Here is a 22,408-nt window from a genome sequence, read left to right on the forward strand (position 1 = left end):
ATATGAATGTTGCGACTTCCTGTCTCTTGTCCGTTTTAAGGAATGTGGTGTGCTCAAACATGTCGAGATGTTACTCAGGGAGAAAGATGGTAATCTGGGTTTTCCAGCACTACACACAGCATGTTCCATTTTATTCTGAATGTAACTGATATGCAGGCGAAGACAGAAGCTTTTTTTTCTCCACATTTTTCTGTGGTGGTTTTGGAAAATCTGCCATATTCTGCACATCCTTCGACATTAATACTGAAAACGTTTTACCCTAGTTATTACTGGCTGTTGTTCTCTATATGGGAAGAGTGAAAGTAAAAAGTGAACACACAGACTGATGTCCATGCAAATTTCACAGGTTGGTTTCAAGTGTGCAAATGCTGAACACTGAATCATCAACTTGAGAAGCAGATTTATGTAAGCACAGCATTGATTTCTGATGATGTTTTGAATTTAATTTATTCAAAATACTTTTTTATAATAAACTGCCATTAGGCTATATTTAATTATTTGCATGTTCTCGTGTACTGTTTAAAACCTTGGGGTCAGTAAGATTATTATTATTATTATTATTATTTATTATTTAGGAAAAATAATACTTTTATTCAAAAGGGATGCACTAAATTGATCAAAAGTGATAGTAAATTCATATCATGTTATGAAAACAATGCAAACTTTAGACATGATTAGACCTGACAAATTAAAAATGCACAAAGAATAATAAACCTTAAACAATAGCTTTATGCACATTACAGCATTTTAATCTTAGTGAGAACTGCCTCATGGAGTCGATGTGGGAGTCAGATGAATAATTGACTGTAATGTGGAGGGAGTAAAAGAGAGGGAATACGAGGGGTATGTTGCTTGCGCTCTTTCAATGTTTTCATGTGTTGATTCTTAGGAGTCTGTGTGCCAGTAGTAGAGTTGTGAGAGCACTGCCTTGTATGGGCAGACTGCATGAGGAGAGTGTTTCTGTCTTATATTTTTTTTTACCTCTCTGGTGAAGTCTGTTTTGGTAATCCATCTCTCATCCGATTGCAATTATTTTCCTGTTATCGTCAGGTTAAAGTTGCAGATTATACATTTCATGTAAAACTACAAATTATAGCCAGTCGATTAGAATAAGGGCATGTTTGATAGACGTAGGCCTGCTACTGGCTCTTATTACAAGAATGCAGGATGTGGCCAACTACAGCTGCATGGAAATAGCTGCATGTCTGTCTGTGACAAGGTGGTTATGGCTCGGCCCTGAGGAACTGGAGGCCCTGTGCAGGAATTTGTGTTTGCAAGACCTCTTTATTTGTTCCTTTTAGCTTTATCAGTATCTCTCATGCAGAAGTTCTCTGGAAACTGAATGTGGCATTTGCTTAGTGCCAGTGTATGTTGCTAGCTGTCATCTGCAGATGTTTCTGAAGTGCTTAGTGGGAAGCCGTCACAACACAGTCAATCAAGCTACTACAGTAAGTGAAACATGACAGACACACTTTAAGGACGTCCCTGTGTGGAAAGCAGCTTTATAAAGGTTTTATTTTAGATTTGATAAGTCCCGAGGTTTAATATAGGGTTTGGGATTAGGAAAGCACACGCGTGTTTTAAAATGTCCTCATGGCACCTTTATAATCCTCTGTCTATACATGTAAATTCCCTAATCCAAACAAATGGTGGATTAAGATATTGGACAAGATGGGGAAGAGGTTGTGGAGAGGCAGAAGGGGGTTCCTACTTTCATTGAAAACCTAGAAATATCAGGAAATTTTAAAATTGTGTTAAAGTCATGGAAATTTTAATAGTGAATATTAGGGCTGCACGATAAATCGAAATGGAATCGAGATTGCGATTCGACAGAAGCACGGTTCTGTGATCAGCAGTAAATCTCCATCCAAAGGCCAGAGGCCGCTCTCGCGCTGAAACTCCAAATACGCCTCGCAGAAGAAACCCAGAAAATGCCTATCGCTGCAGCTGAATAAACAGAAGATTCAACTGCTTTCATTGATTCAACGTGACTAATAAACACACAACTACGGTAATATACAGTTTATCTGAGTTCTTATTATTATAATTTTCATTAAAATAAAGTATATTAATAATGCAGTGCCTTTATCACTGCTTAAATACTATGAAATATGTTGTGTGCCTTATTCTGTGTAAGAAGCCACATCATCTCAGAAGGATTTATTTCAAACACTCGACTGATATTATTAAGTGAGTTTGGAGTAAAACTTTTATTAAATGTGGTATTTTCACATGCTTTCAGATGGAGCAGCATTTATTTCACAGAGCCGTAGTTCACTGAGAAGCTATGCAAACAGCTGTCATTATCGCGAATGATTTCTTCGATTTCATAATCGCGCAATAAAATCGTCTGCAAATGTTTGTTTTTTTTTGCGTAACTCGTCGGTGAACTACGGCTATGTGTAGTAAATTCTGCTCCATCTGAAAGCATTACGATATCATAAGATACTGCTTGCTCAAAAGCCATGGTAATTTCTTATTTGTAAGCAAATTGTTTCGAGTCAGTTCTTTTTGATAAATTGGATGAATCGGTTCACACAGTCTGAAATTCAGTAGCAGCAATGTTGAACTGGAAAGGCCATGTTATCTGCTCTCTTTAAAAATAAAGGCTCTTTATTGGCATTTGTGGTTCCATAAAGAATCTTTAACATTCATGGAACTTTTCCAGTCCACAAAAGGTCATTGATAGTAGAATAAGGTTATTCAGTTTACTAAAATGTTCTTCAGACTAAAAATAAATGGTTCTTTTATGGCATCACTGCAAAACCCCTCTTTAGGAACCTCTGTTTTTAACAGCTTTGGTTTGGATGATAAAGCAGGTTTTTTTTCATGAGCACCTGAATGTTCTCACAAGTGCTTTTGCTTTTAGATTTGCTGAAAGAAGCCGGTTTAGTTATTTGAAGTGTAGTGAGTGAAATGGAGATGTGACGTAATCTCCAGTGCTTTTTGATTAAGCTGTTTACATTAGCAGGCTTTACCCTTTTCCGCTGTCTTTGTGAACACTCACAACGGCTTCATCCAGTCAAATGAGGACACGCGCACACAACAACCCACCCTACCACTTCATACACAATCATTATAGCACATCTTATTCTTTCTTACCCTCCCCTTATTGTTTTGTTAGTTTGTCCTTATACTTATCTCTTATGCATACCAGGGTTATAGTTGATTGAAACTACAAATGAAAGCTTTTTTTTTTTCATTTCTTAAAAGAAAATAAATACGTTAACTGAAAAAAAAAAAAATAATTATTTGAGCTAGTTGCAAAGGCAACATTTCTCTTTTTCTTTTAGTTTAACTTGATATATTAAAATTAAAACTAAAACTGAAGTAAAAATGAATAAACACTATATAGACATATAAAACACATAATAAAAATGACAACAAAATTACTAAAACTTGAAAATTGAAAATATAAGAATAAAATTGTATCCAAAATGCACACTTTGCTCGTGTTTGACCTACTGGAAAAAGAGTGACTAATGAAGTGATATTTATGGGAAACCGTCTGAAATGTGGATATAAAATTAATAAAGTAGTAATATAAAAATACTACTTTTTAAAGTATAAACTTATTTTCTTGTTTTCTAAGGATCTGTGCTGTGAATTATTTTTTTATTTGACTGAAACTTTGTGTCTTCTGACTAAGTTGGATCCTTTTTTCAAAGTCCCCTTTTTGATCTTCACATCACCATGGAGACACAGCAGCAGGGCTGCTGGGTAATTTTTGTCCTGTCGTGGGCAGAACGATGACCTCCCAATTCATCATCTTGGCCTGTAGGGTGACAAGTTTTCTAGAACACGTGTCATGCATTCTCTCTCTTTGTTTTCTGTCTCCTGAGGAATATTTCTGGGGGGCTTTTGTCATTTTTATTCACAGTTTGGTTGTTTGTTTTCCTCTTCTTGATTCTGTCACACATACTTGAGTCCACTCATCTTCTGGATGGTGCCACATTAAAATTAGATTTCTCTGCTTGCCTTGTCATTGTTACTTCATCCCATGATTTTCCCCTTTCTCTGTCTTTATTTGCTCTCTGGTTTGGTGGCTTGGGCTTATTGGAGAGCAAGAACAATAGCTCAGCTGCTAGGGCCATCTGTGTGGCTGCAGACAGGGAACGGATCTGATGGAGAGGAGGAGGGGAAGGAGAGTAGAAGAAAGAGGGGGGGTTGTGGCTAAGGAGAACTGTTTAAGGGGGGGAGAGAAAGACGAGAGGATTCTGAATAAAAGAGTTTGTAAAAAGGACGGGGTGAATGGGTTCATGGCCCCCCTCTCCATTACGTTGACTCTTTATCCTCCTTTCTTCAAATCCCATGCCACAATCTTTTTGCTGACGAGCTTTTGTGTCAGTCCCTGAAGGAAGAAAATGGCTTGCGTAGAGCAGTGCTCCAGTGAAATGGGTATACTGACTTTCTTTTAGAATTCTGCCAGATTTTGATTTGGCTATATTTATGAGTCAAAGTTGTGGATTTGAATTTTGAAGATGTATACTGGGACATTATATACAGTGGTGATAATGATGCCATCTCAGTTTACACTTGACAGACAGGAAATTACTTGTCTGTATGAACAGGTAGGTGAGGTCCAGATAATGGCATCCTATTTCTGTAGAGCAGGTGGTGGTGACTGTTCTGTGTAAATGATCCACATAAATGAATCAAATCCATAAATCATCTTAACATTTAGATTTTTATGCAGCCTCGTGTTCAATTCAGACTAATGTCTTGGAGACCCACTCAAAATACTTACAGAAACACTTTTCCGCATTACTATCAAACTTACAGTGTAAATGTTAGTAATTTTTACAGAACAGAAAAACTAAAATGCCACAGTAAAAACTGTTAATTGTAAAGTTACCTAGCTATATCACATAATGAAATAAAATGTTACGAGTCGTAAAATATACAGGTACCAGTATTCCATTCTGTAATACCTGAAACAGTCACTGTATTTTTAGTTTTTTTTTTTTGTTTGTTTTCATAAATTTAACAGGACAATTTTTACAGTGTAGTCCATTCCAGATGTAAACAACTGAAAGATGACAAGGACTTGTTATGTAGGATGTTCGACCTGGACTTGATCTGTTTGTATTTTGGTTCTTTCATAATGTATCATTTCCTGTATTTTTCCAAGTTGCCCTTCATAGGAATGGTTCCCTTTAAAAAATGTTGCTTCCTCTTGCAGGAGAATGTTTTACTTCTAAACTCTCTTTCAGTTCCATGGTTACTTACAATTCTTCAAATCTATTACACCGCAAAAGCATTTCTCTGCCAAACTGATTGTATGTATGTGTTTGTACGAGAAGCAACTTTTGCACTCCAACTGAGTAATAATCAAGTTGCTTCAGGTGCGTACAGCCAAAAAAGTCACTGCAAATAGCATTTCATTGTCTAAAGTGTTTTTTTTTTTGTTTTTTTTTACAGGGCAGTTATTGAGTTGGCGAACGCATCCATCATCCCTGGGTTCAGTGTGTGTGAGCAGCACTGAATCCAGCGAGCATATCAAGCAGCAACTGATTGTCGGGTAATATTGGCGATGAAACCTGATGGGGTGGCCACAGCACCATCTGAACCAATGGAAGCTGAAGGAACAGAAGCCATAACAGAACCAACCAGCAATGACGGGGCGTCTCAAAATGGGACTACACCATCACCCCCACAACCTGATGAACCCCAAAATGAGCAAGTGGCTCCTCCAACTGTTAAAGAAGCTTCTGGCAAAGCAGTAGATGCTAAAAGCAAATCCGAAGGCCCAGTCAAAGGCAAGATTGCTGCAGGTCCAGCTACCACTGGACCAGGCACGCGACCCAAAGCAACCCAAAGTCGTGTGGCTAATGGCCTCACAAAGACTGCATTGAGTGCCCCAACCAAGAAACCCATTCCAGCTAGCACTGCGGCAGCAGACAAGAAGAAACCCACCACTACCGTTGGATTTTCTGGTCCAAGTAAGAAACCCGTTGGCTCTTCTACTGCCGTTGCAACCTCAAGGGCCCAACCTAAAGCAACAACTGCTGGAACAAACAAATCAACAACAACCACCACAGCCAGTGGAACAAAGACAGGACTGGGTGCCAGCACAGCCACCAGTCTGAGTAAGAGACCTGCCACAGCTGCCACTAGTGCTGCAACGAAACCCAAAACCACAGGTAAAATGGCCTGGCATGTATGAGTTTCCTTGGTCACTTACAGAGTTTAGTTCTGGTACTTCTAAGATTGGATTTGGACATTTACTAATTAGGGGTGTAACGGCACACAAGCATGACGGTTTGGTACATACCTGGTTTTGACGTCACTGTTCGGTATGGTTTCGGTAAAGCAGGAGGAAAAAACTAAACATAATTTGATTTTTTTTAAATGAAACAATGGTTTACTGAACAAATTGCTCTTTCTTTAAATAAATTCAATTATAATTTTTTTTTTTTTAGGGATAAAAATCTACCTCAGTGTCTGCTCTATAGGGAATCCTTTTACATTACTATATGGTTACAGTTAACAGCAGAGCCCAAACATAATTCAGTTACTATTTATTTTTAACTATAATAATCAACACAAATTAAAAATTTGTATGCAAACATGTAAATTGTTTTTAAATTAACTTCTAAATTATACAATTTCTACGTTGTTGAAATATAATAATTTACAGAGTCAACTTGTTTCATAAAATATTTAAACATATACATTAAATAATTAAGACATCACTAACAGGTTAATAAATATAATGAAGTAGGCCTATAGTCTAATATTTCGCAAAAAGCTCTTCGCTAGACTTCATTTCTCTAGCAAATAACGAGCTGTAGACACTGATGACTTGCCTGAGGAAAATAAAATGCTAGGTGACATTTTGTTTACAAGCCGTTTTAATGATGTCTTTCCACAGTTGAAACACTAATTGAGCGATTACGTGAGGGATGAAATGTTCATTCATGTATATTTCACATTAAAAATAGTAATAAAGAGGAAGGGGTCATTACGCTCACTCGCGCTCCATGTTGCCATTAGAACTGAGGCGTCGTCATTATGTAAAATAAAAATCGTTATATTTTTCATCGTTATATTTTACCACTATTTTCTTGAGCAATCCCAGTCAGTTTTTACTTTGGAACATGATTTATTTCAATTTCATTTTCTCAGCTCCTGCTCCAAGGCCAGCTGCTGCCCCTGCAGCCAAACCCAGAACTTCAGCCACAGCCAAAACCACTGCAGCTCCCAAAACTAACAGGTAAAGCAGCTTTTGGAGATTTGAGCTTGGACATTTGACTGTATTTGAATGGAAAATTTAAATGCTGGAAGTGCATGATTGCACAACTCTTGATGTGGCTTTAAGGTATCAATAAGGCAGATTTCCTGCATAGATCTGGATGAAGTAACATCTGAGAAGTGCTTTGTGTTCTGCACACCATTTAGTGGATATGCCATACAAATATCAATGACTGCATGCTTTTTGCAGTGAATGGTCTCTGGTTTGTCTGGTGGTTATTGGCTCAAGTTTCTGTCGCTTTGTGAGCCAGACTCCCTGAAAGACTGCTTAGATTAGGCTTTACCAGAGTATAGGCTCAACAGTGCTCTTTTTGTTGATGCTACTCTCTGGGAGTGATAATTGGTATCTTCACTTGAGTTAAATGGATTTTATGATCCAAGTTAGCTGCATTACCAATTATGTCTTCAGTCTCTTGTTCGTTCCTTTCATATATCTCACTTTTATATCTATATTTAGTCATGTGATTCTGATAATGATTAGGATTGATCAGTTTTATTTCTTTCCCATCCCCTTACAAAAGTACCTTCTTTTCCCAGCTCATTAATAATACTATTTAATCTTTATGAAAAAAAATTGTAAATTTGGTAAAATGCTATAGAAAGTTTAGAAATATTAAATGATACTTAACATTTTTAAATGAGTAATTGAATTTTCTTAATATTGCTCAGATCTAAAATCTTATCAATTAGATCACTTTGTGATCACAAACGACTGGAAGTCATTGGCCAAAAAGTGTGGGAAACTTGTTTTGCAGAGAGTTAAACAGTGTTTGTTGCAGATGATTACATATTCAAGCTCATCAATTGTAAGTATTGTAAATGCAGTCAGCCAGTTAATGTGGATATGACTGGTCTTATGTGATTTACGGTTTAATTATGCGCTTAATTCTATGTATTTATGTGGTAATTTCAGTTTACAAGGCTGTTTAGACTCCCTTTTGTTGGACATGTGGTGTTTTAGACAAACAGGACTACAGGGTGTGGTTTGTGTGCACACTGTGTTTCTGCACTGACTCTGAATTCAGTCTGGAATGAAATGTCTAATTCTGAGAATAGAGCAATGGGTAGTGAATAGTGGTTATGAATTTGAGCACTCATTTGATATGTCTGTTTAGATGGGTTTAACTTTGTTTTCATTATTTGCCACACAATATATATTCTCACTGCATCTTCAAATTAAATGTTTGCACTGCAGAAACACAATCACACTCCTACTGTGGGAAATGTAAACTAGCTCCATCCAAGTCTCCCCATGAAACAATCACAGCATCTCCCCCCCTCTCATCTTCTCTTTCACTCTTACTTTGTTCTTTCTGGTATATGTATATGTGCTGGCTAGATATTTCTGGCATTCCTAGGAGAAGACTTTTTGCCAGTTTGTGGGTAACATTGTGAGGTAAAAGAGGGTTACTTGATGGGGTTCTTTGTTTGCAACTCTTGCTAAACCAGCCATCTCACTCAGTTTGTAGTTTCATGGGACTTGGATAAGTGCCGTGCTTACCAAATCAAATTTCCCTTGTATTTGGAGTTTTTTGTCTGTTTCTTCAAAGTGAGCCTCTTGAATTTTTTAATTCAAGTCATCGACCATTTTAATTTCCCTTGAACCAAGCTGCTTGTTAGTCTTTCACCATTTGGTTTCCTTTTTCCTTTGCTACAAAATTACTGGTAAACCAGATGGCTTCTGTTACATTATACCACAAGACAAATATTTAAAAATGAATGAGCTTATAAATTTTGAAATGGTGCTAATGAGGTCGAAAATAAAAGGACCACACACCCTTAAATATCTAGAATGAATGGAGCAGTTAAGTTTTAAAACGATGTTTAACTGGAATATAAGGGAAATTCACTGCCTGAGGCTCTGCTGAGTGACACACATTTAATCTGGAACAGTACCTTCATCCTAATGGCCATTACTTAATTAAAACTTAATTATTGATATGCAAATGTCTGTGCCGGTGGGTGTTGTGTTCTTTCAATTTGTGTTAAAAGGGAGATTGCTCCTGTAGGAACGTCTTTGACTTCTTTTATATTGTCATCTTAAACTTTTCAACCCATTATTTTGTTGTTTAGGAGCTGGAAAAATAGATACATAATGGTCAACAATCTTATTATCTGTTAGTCTTGTCTTTATCACAATCATAGCCATGGCAATTTATGTTCTGTTTTGTCATGAGGATAATGAGCCCTTGAAAAGCAAAATATTTTTTTGTTGTTGTTGTAAAAACCCAAGCCTTTGGATGTCTGAGGTCAGCATCTCTGTGGAAACTTCTTGGTTTGTACTTTCCATCTGCATCATTTTAATTGAGTTTTGGTGCCTCTGATAGGCATAATGCTACAGAAATGAAGATAAAGATGCAAATATGTTGACCTTAGTTGCTGTGCTATGCTTATTTTATAACTTAACGTTCTCCTGTTATGTTAGTTGCCCTCTATTTATGTAATGTGATTTTCTTCTCCCTCTTGTTGTCATCTTTATTTTGCTTTAATTTGACCAAAGATGGTTTAATCAGTGTCCTAGTTAGTACAAATAAACTTTATGTAGGTCATAGAATTGTAATGGGAGATTCCAGTTCTTTTGTTCTCATTCTTTAACAATTGGCCGTTGTTTCGGAATAATCTGTGGGGGAGATGTTATAGTCTTGGTATTTGGGGCCAAGCCGTTTGACCATGTTCTTCATTGTGCACTACTATGAGAAGTTTGCTCATTGCCTGTATTCTCTGTACTAAGAGCTGGAGTATGTCTTGGAGTATGTGCCATGGTTACTGGCATTGAATTGAGCATTTCAACATTCCAACATCTTTTGAAGTTTTGGTGGCTCTGATTCTTGCTTACAAAGGTCTTTTATGATGTTTTTGATCATAAAGACTAAAGCCTAAAGTATAGTTCAGCCATCCGCATTCCACGACAGTGCACGCACAGTCCACATGACACCGTTTCGGTCATCAGAAGTGTCTGCGGATGTTTGCACACACCATCCGCTTGCAGCCCAATTTTTGTGTCCACGCGGATTGTCCATGTACAACAGTGCAGGCGCGAGGTGAATGTTGAGAACGAGTCCACTAGGTGGTACTGCACATGTGTCAATCTCGTCCATCCGTGCTCATCCACGGTTGAGTATACTTTTGGCACTTTTCCACTGCATGTATACGGCACGGTACAGTTCACTTTTGGGGGGGTTTCCACTGTGGACAGTACCTGGTACTTTTTTCAGTACCTCCTCGGTTGAGGTTCCAAGCGAACCGTACTGTTACCAAAATGTGACGCGTAAACCCTGCTGATCACTGATTGGCCAGAGAGAATCGCCACTACCTGCATCATTGAACTTGCGACACGAGACACAACAGACCTGCTAGATTTAAAGGGGTCATATGATGTTGCTAAAAAGAACATTATTTTGTGTATTTGGTGTAATGAAATGTTTCTGCGGTTTAAGGATCAAAAAACACATTATTTTCCACATACTGTACATTATTGTTTCTCCTCTATGCCCCGCCTTTCTGAAACTCGTCGATTTTTACAAAGCTCATCGGTCTGAAAAGCGAGGTGTGCTCTGATTGGCCAGCTATCCAGTGCGTTGTGATTGGCCGGATACCTCAAGCATGTGACGGAAATGTTACGCCCTTTACCATACTGTGATGCTGTGTCCCGGCATGACGAGACAAAACCAATTAAAAACCCATTACAAACGAGGCATTTGTTGCATCCAGTGGGGACATAATTACGGATTATAATGACTTTCTGAATACTGTCTTTTAATGCGTTGCGTTGCATCGCACCGCGTAAACATAAAACCATATCTGCATTTGTGATCGGAGAAATGACAAACAACAAGCCCTACTCTACACTGCCCAAAAACTCGCTTTAAATATATAAAGTATAAAAACTCTTTAAATATAAAAGACGTACTTACAGTCTTTGAGTCAGAACAGCCGGCATTGTAGTCTACTCTACCAGGATCAGGAAACAGTCCTCCATAAAATGATGGAAATCGCATCATATGACCCCTTTTAAATCCGCGCAGCCAGCGAAGGATCGAACGCAACTGTTTTGAATGAGCACACCTTTTTTTAACAACCAAAAAATGACTGTTTCGTGGTCTGTTGAGGATGTACAGACGTTCCTCTCGTTGGTAGACGAGGAACGGATCCAGCGAGAGCTTGATGGGGCGACGCAGAATGAAAAAGTTTTTCAGGAGTCACGGCAGTAGAGGCGGCGCAACTATAATGACATGTTATAATCACTGCACGATTTTGGATAAATTGAGGGGGGTTTTTTTATACAATGGAGATTGTAGTTTTCTCATGATTCTGAAGAAAAAAAACATTAAACAACTAAAGAAAATCACTGTAATCTATGAATGAATGATTCAATGACTTTGTTTCATTACTGGATGAATAAACATTTTTGAGTAATTCTCTTAAAAAATATATATACATGATAGCTGCTCTCTTTAGGTCAGCAGCAGCGCGAATGCAGATTTAAATGCCCAAATCACACTGGTGTGATTGTACGCTGCACGGACAAACCAAGTCATCACAACGTTGTGATCGCACACGCCAAAGGTTGAGGAATGAAACCGATGAATCATTGTAATTTAGGAATAGAGTCACGTTGTTGTTTGAATCATGTTCATGATCTTTAACAATCTGTTAAATTAAAGTGCTTTGTCTTGTTGGTGACACCTCTCTTGCAACATGTTTAGCTCATCACCGATATTATACTTAGCTTTTTTCGGCTTCTGATCACAAGTGTAGCCAAACTTCAGAGCACTTAGATTAGCCAGCAAGGTCCTGCCAGATCACCAGGTCGGGTCCTCACAGATGAAGAAAAAAAAAAGGAGGGCTCACAGGAATCGTAAGGTGGAATCGAATTTAAATTTTACAAGTATCTGATTACTGACATTAAGTATCCGATTCTGGAATTGGAATCGACTTTCGATTCCCAACCCTGTGGTAGACAATTAATTGGTAGAAATTTGTCAACCGGTAGAGATTTTGGATTGGACTATCATCTCTATCGTGGTTATTAGCACATGACGTTGCAGTGATACGTGGTCATGAAAATGTATAGTTTGCACACGTTTTTAAGCATTGTGGTTTAAAAACAAGTGATTTTAAGCAGTTGAAACGCGATCAGTGGATGCAAACACAGCAGTGACAGCGGTGCTCCTAGATCGCAGGACTTTTGAAAAGAGTTATTTTTGCCGCTTTATAGGCATTAAACCGTTAAAATGCCAGTCTTTGCAAGTATCCTCGTAAAAACAGTAATTTAGTTCTTAAGTGAAAGCGAACAGCTGAGAAAGAAAACGTGTAACAGTATATTGGATCTGGGCAGCTCTTAAAGTGACAGCAGTCTAAAATTCCTGCTCTCTGCCATTCATGTTAATCAAACAACAAAAAAGAAAAAATCCCTCAGTAATTCCTGCTGTCTTGTCATTCATGTAATCAAAAATCACACAACAAAAGAGAGAAAGTCTATCACTGCTCTTGATTTAAGTCACTTTTGTAACTTTAATCAGAAGAAATATATTTAATTTACACGGTGAAGAATATGCTGTGTTTTTATATAGGCCTATTTGATTAGGCTACTTTATAAAATGTATGCAGCATTTCTTATTTGCTCTACTATAGTCTTTTTGTCCTATTGCTTGTAATTAGGTTTTTATTCTTATTTAATTGCTGACTGTTTACTTGTCTATGTATATCGTTACCGTGAAATAAAATTACTCGTATCGTGATACAAGATTTTGGTCTCATCACCCAACCCCAGATATTACCCCTACATATTACTGATCATTATTGTCTTATTACTATCAGGTCTGATTAATTGTAGTTATTTAGGTTAGTAGCTTTTAACACCGCATACAGGTGTATGGATGTACAGTGGCACTGAACTGTGACCATAGCAATTTCGCTAGCATTATTTGTTTCTGTGATGCATACCCTGTTGTGCCCTTGTCCAAATAAAGCAGGCTGTATGTGAGAACTTTATCATATCCTATTAGAGTGTAAGTTCCGGTTAGGGCAAATATGACTGTCAGTCATCTAGTTAAGGGCAATTTGTGGGCTGCAAGACTAAAAGCATTTATTAAATTGCAAGTAACCAAGGCATGTGAGATGATGCAAGCAATCTTCTCATCACTAATTCTCCCGTATGAGAACATGAAAGGGGGAACTATGAAGCAACTACATTAAGGGAGTGTAGGGTAGACTGAAAGAAAAATTGATTATCCATTTCTCCCTAATGCGGTCACTTACAAAACACTTTACCCATCCCCACTTCTACTCCTTTCATCACACCATTTCTCCCCTCCTTTTCCTGTTTCCTCCCTACCCAAGTCATTTTCTCTCAGGTTAGAGAAATGGGATGTAGATGCATTAGTTGATGAATGGCCCCAGTGGATTGGTTTTCTGGTGCTGCTTGAGATTGCTTTATGGTACGCATGCAGACTACAGATTTACTACCCAAGGCAGGAAGCTGATTTGACAAGAAACTATTTTATGCATGTGCCGGCAAAAAACAATATCTTGGAAGGCATTCTAATGAAACATCATCAAACATCATCTGAATATGTAAAACACAATATCTAAAATAAAATGGCAAACATCAAACAGGCATCACTCTTTTTCTAAGCTGCTCACAATGACTTTTTCTTTTTTTTTTTATTAGGGCGACTGGAAGTTCTGCCCCACGACCAGCTGCTACTTCAGCTACAGGAAGAACAGTAACTGGGACAACTACATCTACTTCTGCAGTTCCTAGAACAAGCCGCACTACTACTAAACCCCTTGTTACAGCATCAGCTGCTCGGAAAGGTGGCGTACCATTCATGGGAATATGTATATACATTATTTATTGAAAAGTACTGCTTAATTTTTTGTTCATTCCATGTTATCAACATCTATTTGTCATTTGTAGATGTTGGAAAAACAAGCACTACGGCACCTGCGAAAAAAATCGTTCCCTCAACAATATCCCGATCTGCTGCCAGCAAGCCTTCAAATTCAGAGGCTCCAAAACCAGCTGCAGCTACCAAACGACCTCCACCTAGCATCAAAGCACCTCAACCTAAACCAGATGACAAAAAAAGTTTACCAACACGTAAGGTGCCTTCTAGTCCACGAAACAATCCCTCACGGCCAGCATCAGGCAAGAACATTGCAGCACATCCCAGTCACAAACAACCAGGTAGCATGGTCAGTGCGAAGCTTCAGCCAGCTAAACCAGCACAGTCTGTAAAAGGAAAGCCGGATAATACAGAACCTGCAACAAAACCTGATGATAGAGATCCTGCAACAAAACCTGATGATAAAGATCCTGCAGCAGAACCTGTGCAACTTTCAGCAGCTGCAGTAGCTGCTGCTGTAGCAACAGCTGCAGCCATAGCCAGGGAAGAGTCTGTTTCAGGGCCTGAAGCTACTCCAACTGTAGAGAGTTCTCTGGATGTTCCAGCCTCTTCTTTAGGTGTTCAGGAAATGGTAGATGTGCAGGTCACTAATGTCAGCTCTCAAATTGTGCTGGATATTTCTAACACGGAGCCAGAGGCTCAAGAGGCCTTAATAGAAGCTGGTTCTGTTGAAGTGGCTTGTCCGACATCATCTGTAGTCGATCAGGAATCTGAAGAGCAGGTATCTGGAGAAGTTGATGAAAAGCTTATTGCGGCTGAGGCACCAGTTGCACAGGAAGCAACTAAGCAGGAAAGCTTAACTGCTTCACAATTTGATAACTCTGCAGCTACCATAGTGTCCTCTGGTGTAGAGGTGGCTGAAAAAGTTGAACGGATTAACAGTGACTGTTATGAAGATGTGGAAGAAGAGAGGGAAGGCAGTCAACAAGTGTCTCTGTCAGAAATGAGTGGCACCCAGCCTACTGAAGAGTCTCGACCTGGGTCAGCTGGGCTTGCCGGCTCCGTTTGGCGGGCAGGGGCCTTGCTCTCTGAGCTTGACTCTGAGGATGTGAGTTGCAGCCAGCAGGGAGCGTCAGAGCTAAGTGCTCCAGGCGTCCTGGAAGGCACGGAGAGCATGGATGATTTAGGGGATGCAAGCCTTAAAGGAGCTGATGGCGAAGGTGCATCTGTTGGGTCCCCTGACTTTGAGAAGGTTTCTGATATTCTTCTTACTAATGAAGATGAAGATGATGATGATGATGATGACCGAGTCTGTGACATGGAGGTTGGGTCCGAAAGAGCAGAGGACTCTCATAGGCAGCATCATGACAACGAGGATGAAGAGGATGAAGATGTAGAAATGGCAAGCGAGGGCATTACTGAGAGTGGGCTTGAAAGTTATGGGAATGCAGATGAGGATGACTTGACCGAAGACTATAGATTAGACAACTTGAACCGAATCCAGCCTCCTCCTTTGGTTCATTCTGCCCCTCCAGCATCCCAGTGGAACCAGCCTAGTTGCTTTGCAGATGCCTGGGCCCAGCCACCACAACCTGCCTCTACACTTCTTTCAAGTCCTTCCTCTGAATGTTGGCAAGCAGACCCAGAAACCCCAACACAGACACCTGTTCAAGCAAGACTTGATGTTAGCTTTGAAAGGGGCTCTCCATCAAACCTTTTGGAGCCTCCAACTTGCACACCTCATCAAGCCCCAATATCTGCTGCAGAGGGGAATGTTAGCCCCAAACCAGGCTTGAAACCCTCTCAAAACTGCAAGTTCCAGCCTGATACTTCCAGTGACCCTGGCCTAGCATCTGACAATAACGGAGACATAAGTTTACCAGAAGAGGTGAAAGACAACAACTTATTGGCAACTAATGAGACTCATTCTAAAGTGGAGCTCCAGCCAGAACCACTAAACCCTGTCCCCACTGTCTTGCCAGACATCATGCAGGATCTAGGCATCCACCTTGAACGTGCTGATGAGGAAGAGGAACCTGAAACTCTTCCGGCTGATGATGTACTGGGTGGTCCAGCAACTGCTCCATCATCTCCTTCATCAGCTACTGAGGATGAGGCAAGTGACACAGAAGGTGAAATGCAGATCAGTGACCCTCAAGCTGAGCTATCTGGCACTGGGAATGCCTATGGAACAGCACCTGCGGGCCGCAACTTGTCAACTCTAGAGGAATGTGAAGAAATGGGTGGGGAGAATGGTGGTGGTAGTGAGACCCCTCAGTCTGCCACTTCTGCCGCATCCTATGGCTTTGACTACATGACCTCTAACTCCAATGCCCAGTCATCTGCTGAGAGTTGCAGCAAGAGTCCTGGCATCTTTTCTCTAGAAAATGAAGAGCAGCTCCCAGATGAGGCCAAGGATCCATCTCTTCTTAAAGAGTTGACCCTGATACCCACTACTGCATCTGAGGAAAAGATTGACCCTATTAAAAGCCAACATGGAGAGTTTCAGTCTCACCCAGAGCAGCAGTACATGCTGTGTGGAGAGTCCAGTGAGCTGCCTGAGCCTGATTCAGTAGCGGGAGCTGTACCCTTAGAGTCTGGCTTGATTGATCCTTCGTCACGACAGCACCAAGAAGATCTTGACTCTCAGCATCTCTACTACTCCACTATATGCGAAAAGACTGATAGTCCCCTGGCAGGTAACGTATAGAGTGCGCATTTAAAATCCACCTTCCAGTGTACCTTGTTGATGTCATCTCTATATAAGGGTTTTGTTTAGCTTGGGGTTTCCCTGTTAATGATGTCTTTTTAACCAGTTATGAAAACACTCATTCAGCAGTGCCACATTCACAATATGATACAGCTATTAAAATTACATTATAAGTATATGCTTAGAACCTGTATGTGCAATAGCTACTACCATTTACACTAAAGGTGACTGTTTTTCTCAACTATTCTTTTTAAATCTTAATAATGGGTGTTGGTCTGAACTGGCATGAAATTATTTGTTTGTGGAGTCTTCAAAATGACAAAAGTAATTGATGAAAAATGAACAATCTAATGGACTTTCAACATATTTTGTGTGTATTTACCAATTATTTTTTACTGAACAAATGCATATTCATTGCTTTTTGTTTTCTGTTGTCTATTAACTAAATACCAGTCTTTCATCCCTTTTCCATCGTTGCCATATCCTGTCCTCACATGTTTCTCTCTTCTGCACTTTAGGGTTTGCTAACCCCTTACTTTTTTATGTCTTGTGTATTTGGAGTACTTAATGTCTTCGCGTTAAATAAAGGTTAGATATTTAACATGATTTATCTTTGCTCTGTATGTTTCTTGATGTTTGAGTTTCAAGATTTGTTTTAATGCCCACTGTTCATCACTATGGACTGTTGCAAATTGGACACATTTGTAGCCAAGTAACAAATGAAGATTTCAATGGTATATTCATTTGAGTTAATATTAGGTATTTAATATTAAAGGGGTCATATGATGCAATTTCATTTTTTCCTTTCTCTTTGGAGTGTTACAAGCTCTTGGTGCATAAAGAAGATCTGTAAAGTTGCAAAGACTAAAGTCTCAAATCCAAAGAGATATTTTTTATAAAAGTTAAGAGTCAGCCACAACCCCTAAAACGGCTCGTTCGGACATGCCCCCACATATCTACCTCACTATGTGGGAAGATTTGCATAACGCCGCCCAAATGTTCACGTAATTATGTCCCCACTGGATGCAACAAATGCCTCGTTTATAATGGGTTTTCATGTTTTTGTGTCGTTGCTCCGGCCCACGAGGGGCGTAACACGAGGGGCGTAACATTTCCGTCTCACGCTTGAGGTATCCGGCCAATCACAACGCACTGGATAGCTGGCCAATCAGAGCACACCTCGCTTTTTCAGACCGATGAGCTTTGTAAAAATCGACGCGTTTCAGAAGGCGGGGCATAGAGGAGAAACAATAATGTACAGTATGTGGAAAATAATGTGTTTTTTTAACTTTAAACCGCATAAACACATTTCATTACACCAAATACACAAAATAATGTTCTTTTTAGCAGCATCATATGACCCCTTTAAGAAGCATGTAAAACTACTACATAAGGCTGAGACACTAATTCATGGTATTATTTTATTTTGTTAAATCATAAGAGCACATTAAGTCATAATCAATTAAATATTTTATTTATTCCCCTTAACTTAAACCATTTGGTACCATTTGTTGTGGCATTAGAAGTTAGCTACTAATACCAAATTGTAAACTTGCACATATACACTTGCACACAAATACACATTGAACCTTCTGTAAGCAAATTATGTAAAGAAAACGGGATGCTTGCAGCAGAAGGAGAGTGTTTATTCTATGCCAGTATGTTCCTCCTGCTTGTATTCCACCTCCCTTCCTTTTTGACCCCGCCTTCCTCTCAACTCCCTACCAACCAGAGGAGGAAAAACAAGATCTGACCCCATCAACCTTCTGGATCTCACCCTCTATCAAGGTGCTTTAAGTCCTCCACCTCCTTTTTTTGTTCTCCATCTTTGTATTTTGATACCGCTGCTTCTGGAGTAGACTTTGCACACCTTCCACTTTGGGACTAACTGGGTGCAACTGCTTTAATCACTCTCTGATTATTAACCGTTTGAGCTGAAGCTATTTGAAAGGATCTGGTTTGACACATTTACCTGGACTAATTGGACTTCAATAAATCCCAATGCTGGGTGATTCTTAATCCCCAAAACTGGACTTGCTTTGCACAATGCACTTTTCTGTAATATTTCCTCTTCTTTACGCATGCTCACCTCACCAAAGAAATATGCTGTACACTGGGGTGGCTTATGTGTAAAGCATGTTTTATTTTTTTATGCATGGGTCTATTTATGGGTCATTTTCTCATTGTTAAAAAAAAATACCTGTTTGCTTCATGCTGTATTGTACTATGCATGGTGAGCGCTCACTTTTGCATGTGTTCAGCTTGTCACATTAAGGGAGATTGTTTACCTCATCTGCTTTTATTTCCTTGTTTTTGTTTGCTCTTCACAATAGTTAGAGGTTACTGCATATACAGGGTGTAGCCACTTTTATTGCACAAATACCATCACAAAATATTTTTGAGAGCATGTCACCAAGGTGCGAAATTTATTTTGTTCATTCCTTCTCCACTAAATCGTTTAACCTTATATCTGACAATTTTGTTTCCCACAATGCTTTTTTCTGCTTCACCACACTCTGCAGTCTGTAACATTATTGCTTTATTGCATTCTGCTTTATTGCAACTCTCCTTTTTAACATGTTTTGGATCCTTTGCTTCATTCACAGAAGGAAATTCCCATTTTCCACCACAACCAAATGGCTTGCTTTCTATCCAAATTACTATGTCGTCCAAACTTCGTCTCCGGCCACGTGCTCCCCATGTGACCCAGCCACCACGGCTTCCCACTGACCTCCCTCCCAGAATACCAAATGTGGTGGCAAACATGCAGCTCCGATGTCTAGAGCAACACCAACAGCACCTTCATGAGATCCAGCAACGTCAGGAGAAACGTAATGGAGAACAAGCGAGACAAGAAGAGGAGAAACAAGCAAGGAATGAGAAAGAGCAGCAGGAGGAAGAACAGAAGAGAAATTTACTTGAGTTGCAACTTAAGCAGCAAGAGCAAGAACTAAAGCAGCGACAGCAGATCATGCAGTGGCAACAAGAACTTGAACAACAACAGCAGCAAAAACACAAGGTGCACACACCAGTTGTCCTCTCTTCTTCATCAGGTCTCACCACCATCTATGAAACTGTGGAAACGAGTGACGAAGAGGAGGAGGGACAAGGAGTGGTTGAGGAAGTAGAAGATATAAGCTCCTTTATTGTGTGCCCTGGAGAAGACATGCAAAGATGCACTGAAGAAAATAAATCAGCTGATCTTTATTCACAATGCACAACACCTTCCCCTGAGTCTATTATTCCGGGTTCCCAGCGAGAACTTAAGGAGACAGACCCTGCAGCAGACCAAGACAGTCTTTCTCCCTTGGGATCTCCTGAACGACCTCCGCCTCTGGAGTTTGACTGGGGCAAGAAAGTGGACATTGTCCAGCAGCTCATCAATCAGACATTATTGCTTGCAGGTGATGGTTGCTCGCCCCTTCTTCTGCTACCCGGAGGAGCAGGTGGGACACTCAGCCCCCTTGAAAGCAGCCTGTGGCCCAACTTGTTGCCACCTCTGACACCCCCTTCAGCCACTGTGACATCTGTGAGCAGCTTTTCACCCGAGGCTCCAGGCAGCTCTGCTCAGGGTGAGTGGACCGTTGTAGAGCTGGAGACACATCACTGAGGAAAGCTGAATAAAATGCTTTCCAAATATGAACTTTTGAACTCAAAAGACTTGAGATGAAGGTCCACCAGTAGGGAAGCGCATGTTGTAGCATTAGATAATGGAGCCTTCTCTTGATAAATTCTTACAGAGGATCTAGTCATGGATTTGACTGGTTCATCCATTTTCATTCTGCAGTATTTCAGCAAGTGTTGGAGTAGAAAATTGTGTGAACCTGAAACTGACACTGCAGAACGGTGTGCTGGATTATCACCATCTTGCTCTCTGTTTGGTTTGTCTTCCTCCTGAGAGTTATTCTAGTGCAGTGAGCTTTCATTTCCACTCCCCACCCATCCAAAAGCAATGGAACACTACAGTCCATACTTTTATGCCACTGAAACAACCTCCCTGCCAAATTTATCATCCATATCTGACCTGCCCTCATGCCAAAAGGCCATTTCCTTAAGGTTTAATTGAGATGTCTGGCTTGCTTGAGCTACATTTATCTCTTAGTCATTATTGAGCCCTCTACCCACAATGCAGGCAAGATGCCAACTCAATGACTAAGCAAGTTACAACAAAATAGGCTCCTTTCTCTGACTTCTCGGAGCAGAAGATCTTTGAAAAAGATAAAACCTTGAGGTGAATCGAAAACAAGCAGGTTTAAAATTCAGATCAAGCAGGCATTTTTTGTTCTTGCACTACGATGATTAAAAAAAAAAACTGGTTTAATTCAGCTCTTGTTCAATCGTGCAAAATGCTGTTATTGAGTAATTCATTGCTTGTGCATTCTACTGTTTGTCACAAGATTTGCAGGATAAACTACAGAGTGAAAGAGTATTTTGAAGTAAATTTGCCGATTTGACAACTGTAGTTGTTCCAAATGAAATGTTTAATTCTTTGAGTAATTGTGATAACTGTAAAATAGAAGACAGTATTACAAATTTTCCAAAGCATGCACAGCTATCCACAATTTTAAACAGATTTGGTTCAAAGACTGTCTTTGGTCTAAACCTTATCTTCAAGAAGCATGACACATGACATGCAAAGTAATGAATTATATTTTTTCCTCAAGTACATGCACTGCTGTAACATTTTAAAAATCGCTGACACCAGAAACTTTGCCACTCTAGATTAATGCATTACAGGGATTTTTAATTATATGATGAATTATATTTTTAGTGATACAGGAAAAACTGTGCAGCTACATCAAATGATCATCTTTACTGTGAACCTTCTGAACACTGTGCCTCCCTTACCTGTCCGAATTATGAATGATTAGTATCTATTTGAGGAACAAGGAGCAGCTCTCATAACAGCACTCATGCAAACTGAACTGAAGTTTTCTGGTTTGCTGTGCCTGAGGTTGGCTCCCATGTTTAGAGGGCTGGAAGGACTTTTTGCTAAATAAGCACTTTCATACACTGTGTCACTATAGTCTCCCAAGTGTTTACTGTCCCTACTTTGGTCAGAGAAATTGGTTGGTCTTATCTAGTATGAATTATTATTATTATTTTTTTAAGTACTCCGCATTGTTCCGTCTCTATGTATTTCTTTGCCACCACAAAAAATGTTTGAATTATTGTAACAAAGAATATTCTAAAGCAAATCGAATTCAATAGGTCACATTATGAGTAGGCCTAACATGTTCACCTAAATTTACCTTATAATACTTATAATGATAATGTTATATAGACATTGATGTCTGTGAGTCTGGTGAGGAGTTTTGTTTTTCACATATCTGACTGAATGACTTGATTGACCGTGGCCCAGTGGAACGTTGAAGCACAATTTGATTATTGGAGCCCCTATTATCCATTTTGTCATATGTGATGGTGCATGTTTATTATTTTAAAGGGACAGTGATAAAGTCTGTTTACTGTATTATGAAGAGAGATTACAGTTTTAATTTCATTTGTACTGTACTGTTGTACTGCCTATTTGTCTAGTGCTGTGAAGTAGTTTAGAGACTGTAAATGTAGGAGCTTTTATTTAAATCAAACT

General features: G+C 39.5%; 1 protein-coding gene and 1 long non-coding RNA gene across 2 annotated transcripts in view; one reads left to right on the top strand and one right to left on the bottom strand.

The window, feature by feature from the left end:
- LOC107676874 (uncharacterized) overlaps positions 1-4,924 on the bottom strand; it is an 8,173-nt gene extending 3,249 nt beyond the window's left edge. Inside the window, exons 1-2 of the long non-coding RNA XR_001632781.1 lie at positions 4,911-4,924; positions 17-23 (exon numbers count right to left, since the gene is read on the bottom strand). This is a non-coding gene — a long non-coding RNA (uncharacterized LOC107676874). The remainder of the gene's footprint in view (positions 1-16; positions 24-4,910) is intronic.
- LOC107676873 (microtubule-associated protein futsch-like) overlaps positions 1-22,331 on the top strand; it is a 38,504-nt gene extending 16,173 nt beyond the window's left edge. Inside the window, exons 2-6 of the mRNA XM_016471599.1 lie at positions 5,422-6,143; positions 7,129-7,216; positions 13,928-14,073; positions 14,177-16,804; positions 19,422-22,331. Coding sequence (XP_016327085.1) covers positions 5,534-6,143; positions 7,129-7,216; positions 13,928-14,073; positions 14,177-16,804; positions 19,422-20,425 — 4,476 coding nt within the window. The 5' untranslated portion in view covers positions 5,422-5,533 and the 3' untranslated portion in view covers positions 20,426-22,331. The remainder of the gene's footprint in view (positions 1-5,421; positions 6,144-7,128; positions 7,217-13,927; positions 14,074-14,176; positions 16,805-19,421) is intronic.
- Positions 22,332-22,408: the final 77 nt, after the last annotated feature.

This window comes from Sinocyclocheilus anshuiensis, unplaced genomic scaffold (genome assembly GCF_001515605.1).
Source record: "Sinocyclocheilus anshuiensis isolate Anshui unplaced genomic scaffold, SAMN03320099.WGS_v1.1 scaffold2166, whole genome shotgun sequence".
In the NCBI taxonomy this organism is placed as follows: domain Eukaryota; kingdom Metazoa; phylum Chordata; class Actinopteri; order Cypriniformes; family Cyprinidae; genus Sinocyclocheilus; species Sinocyclocheilus anshuiensis.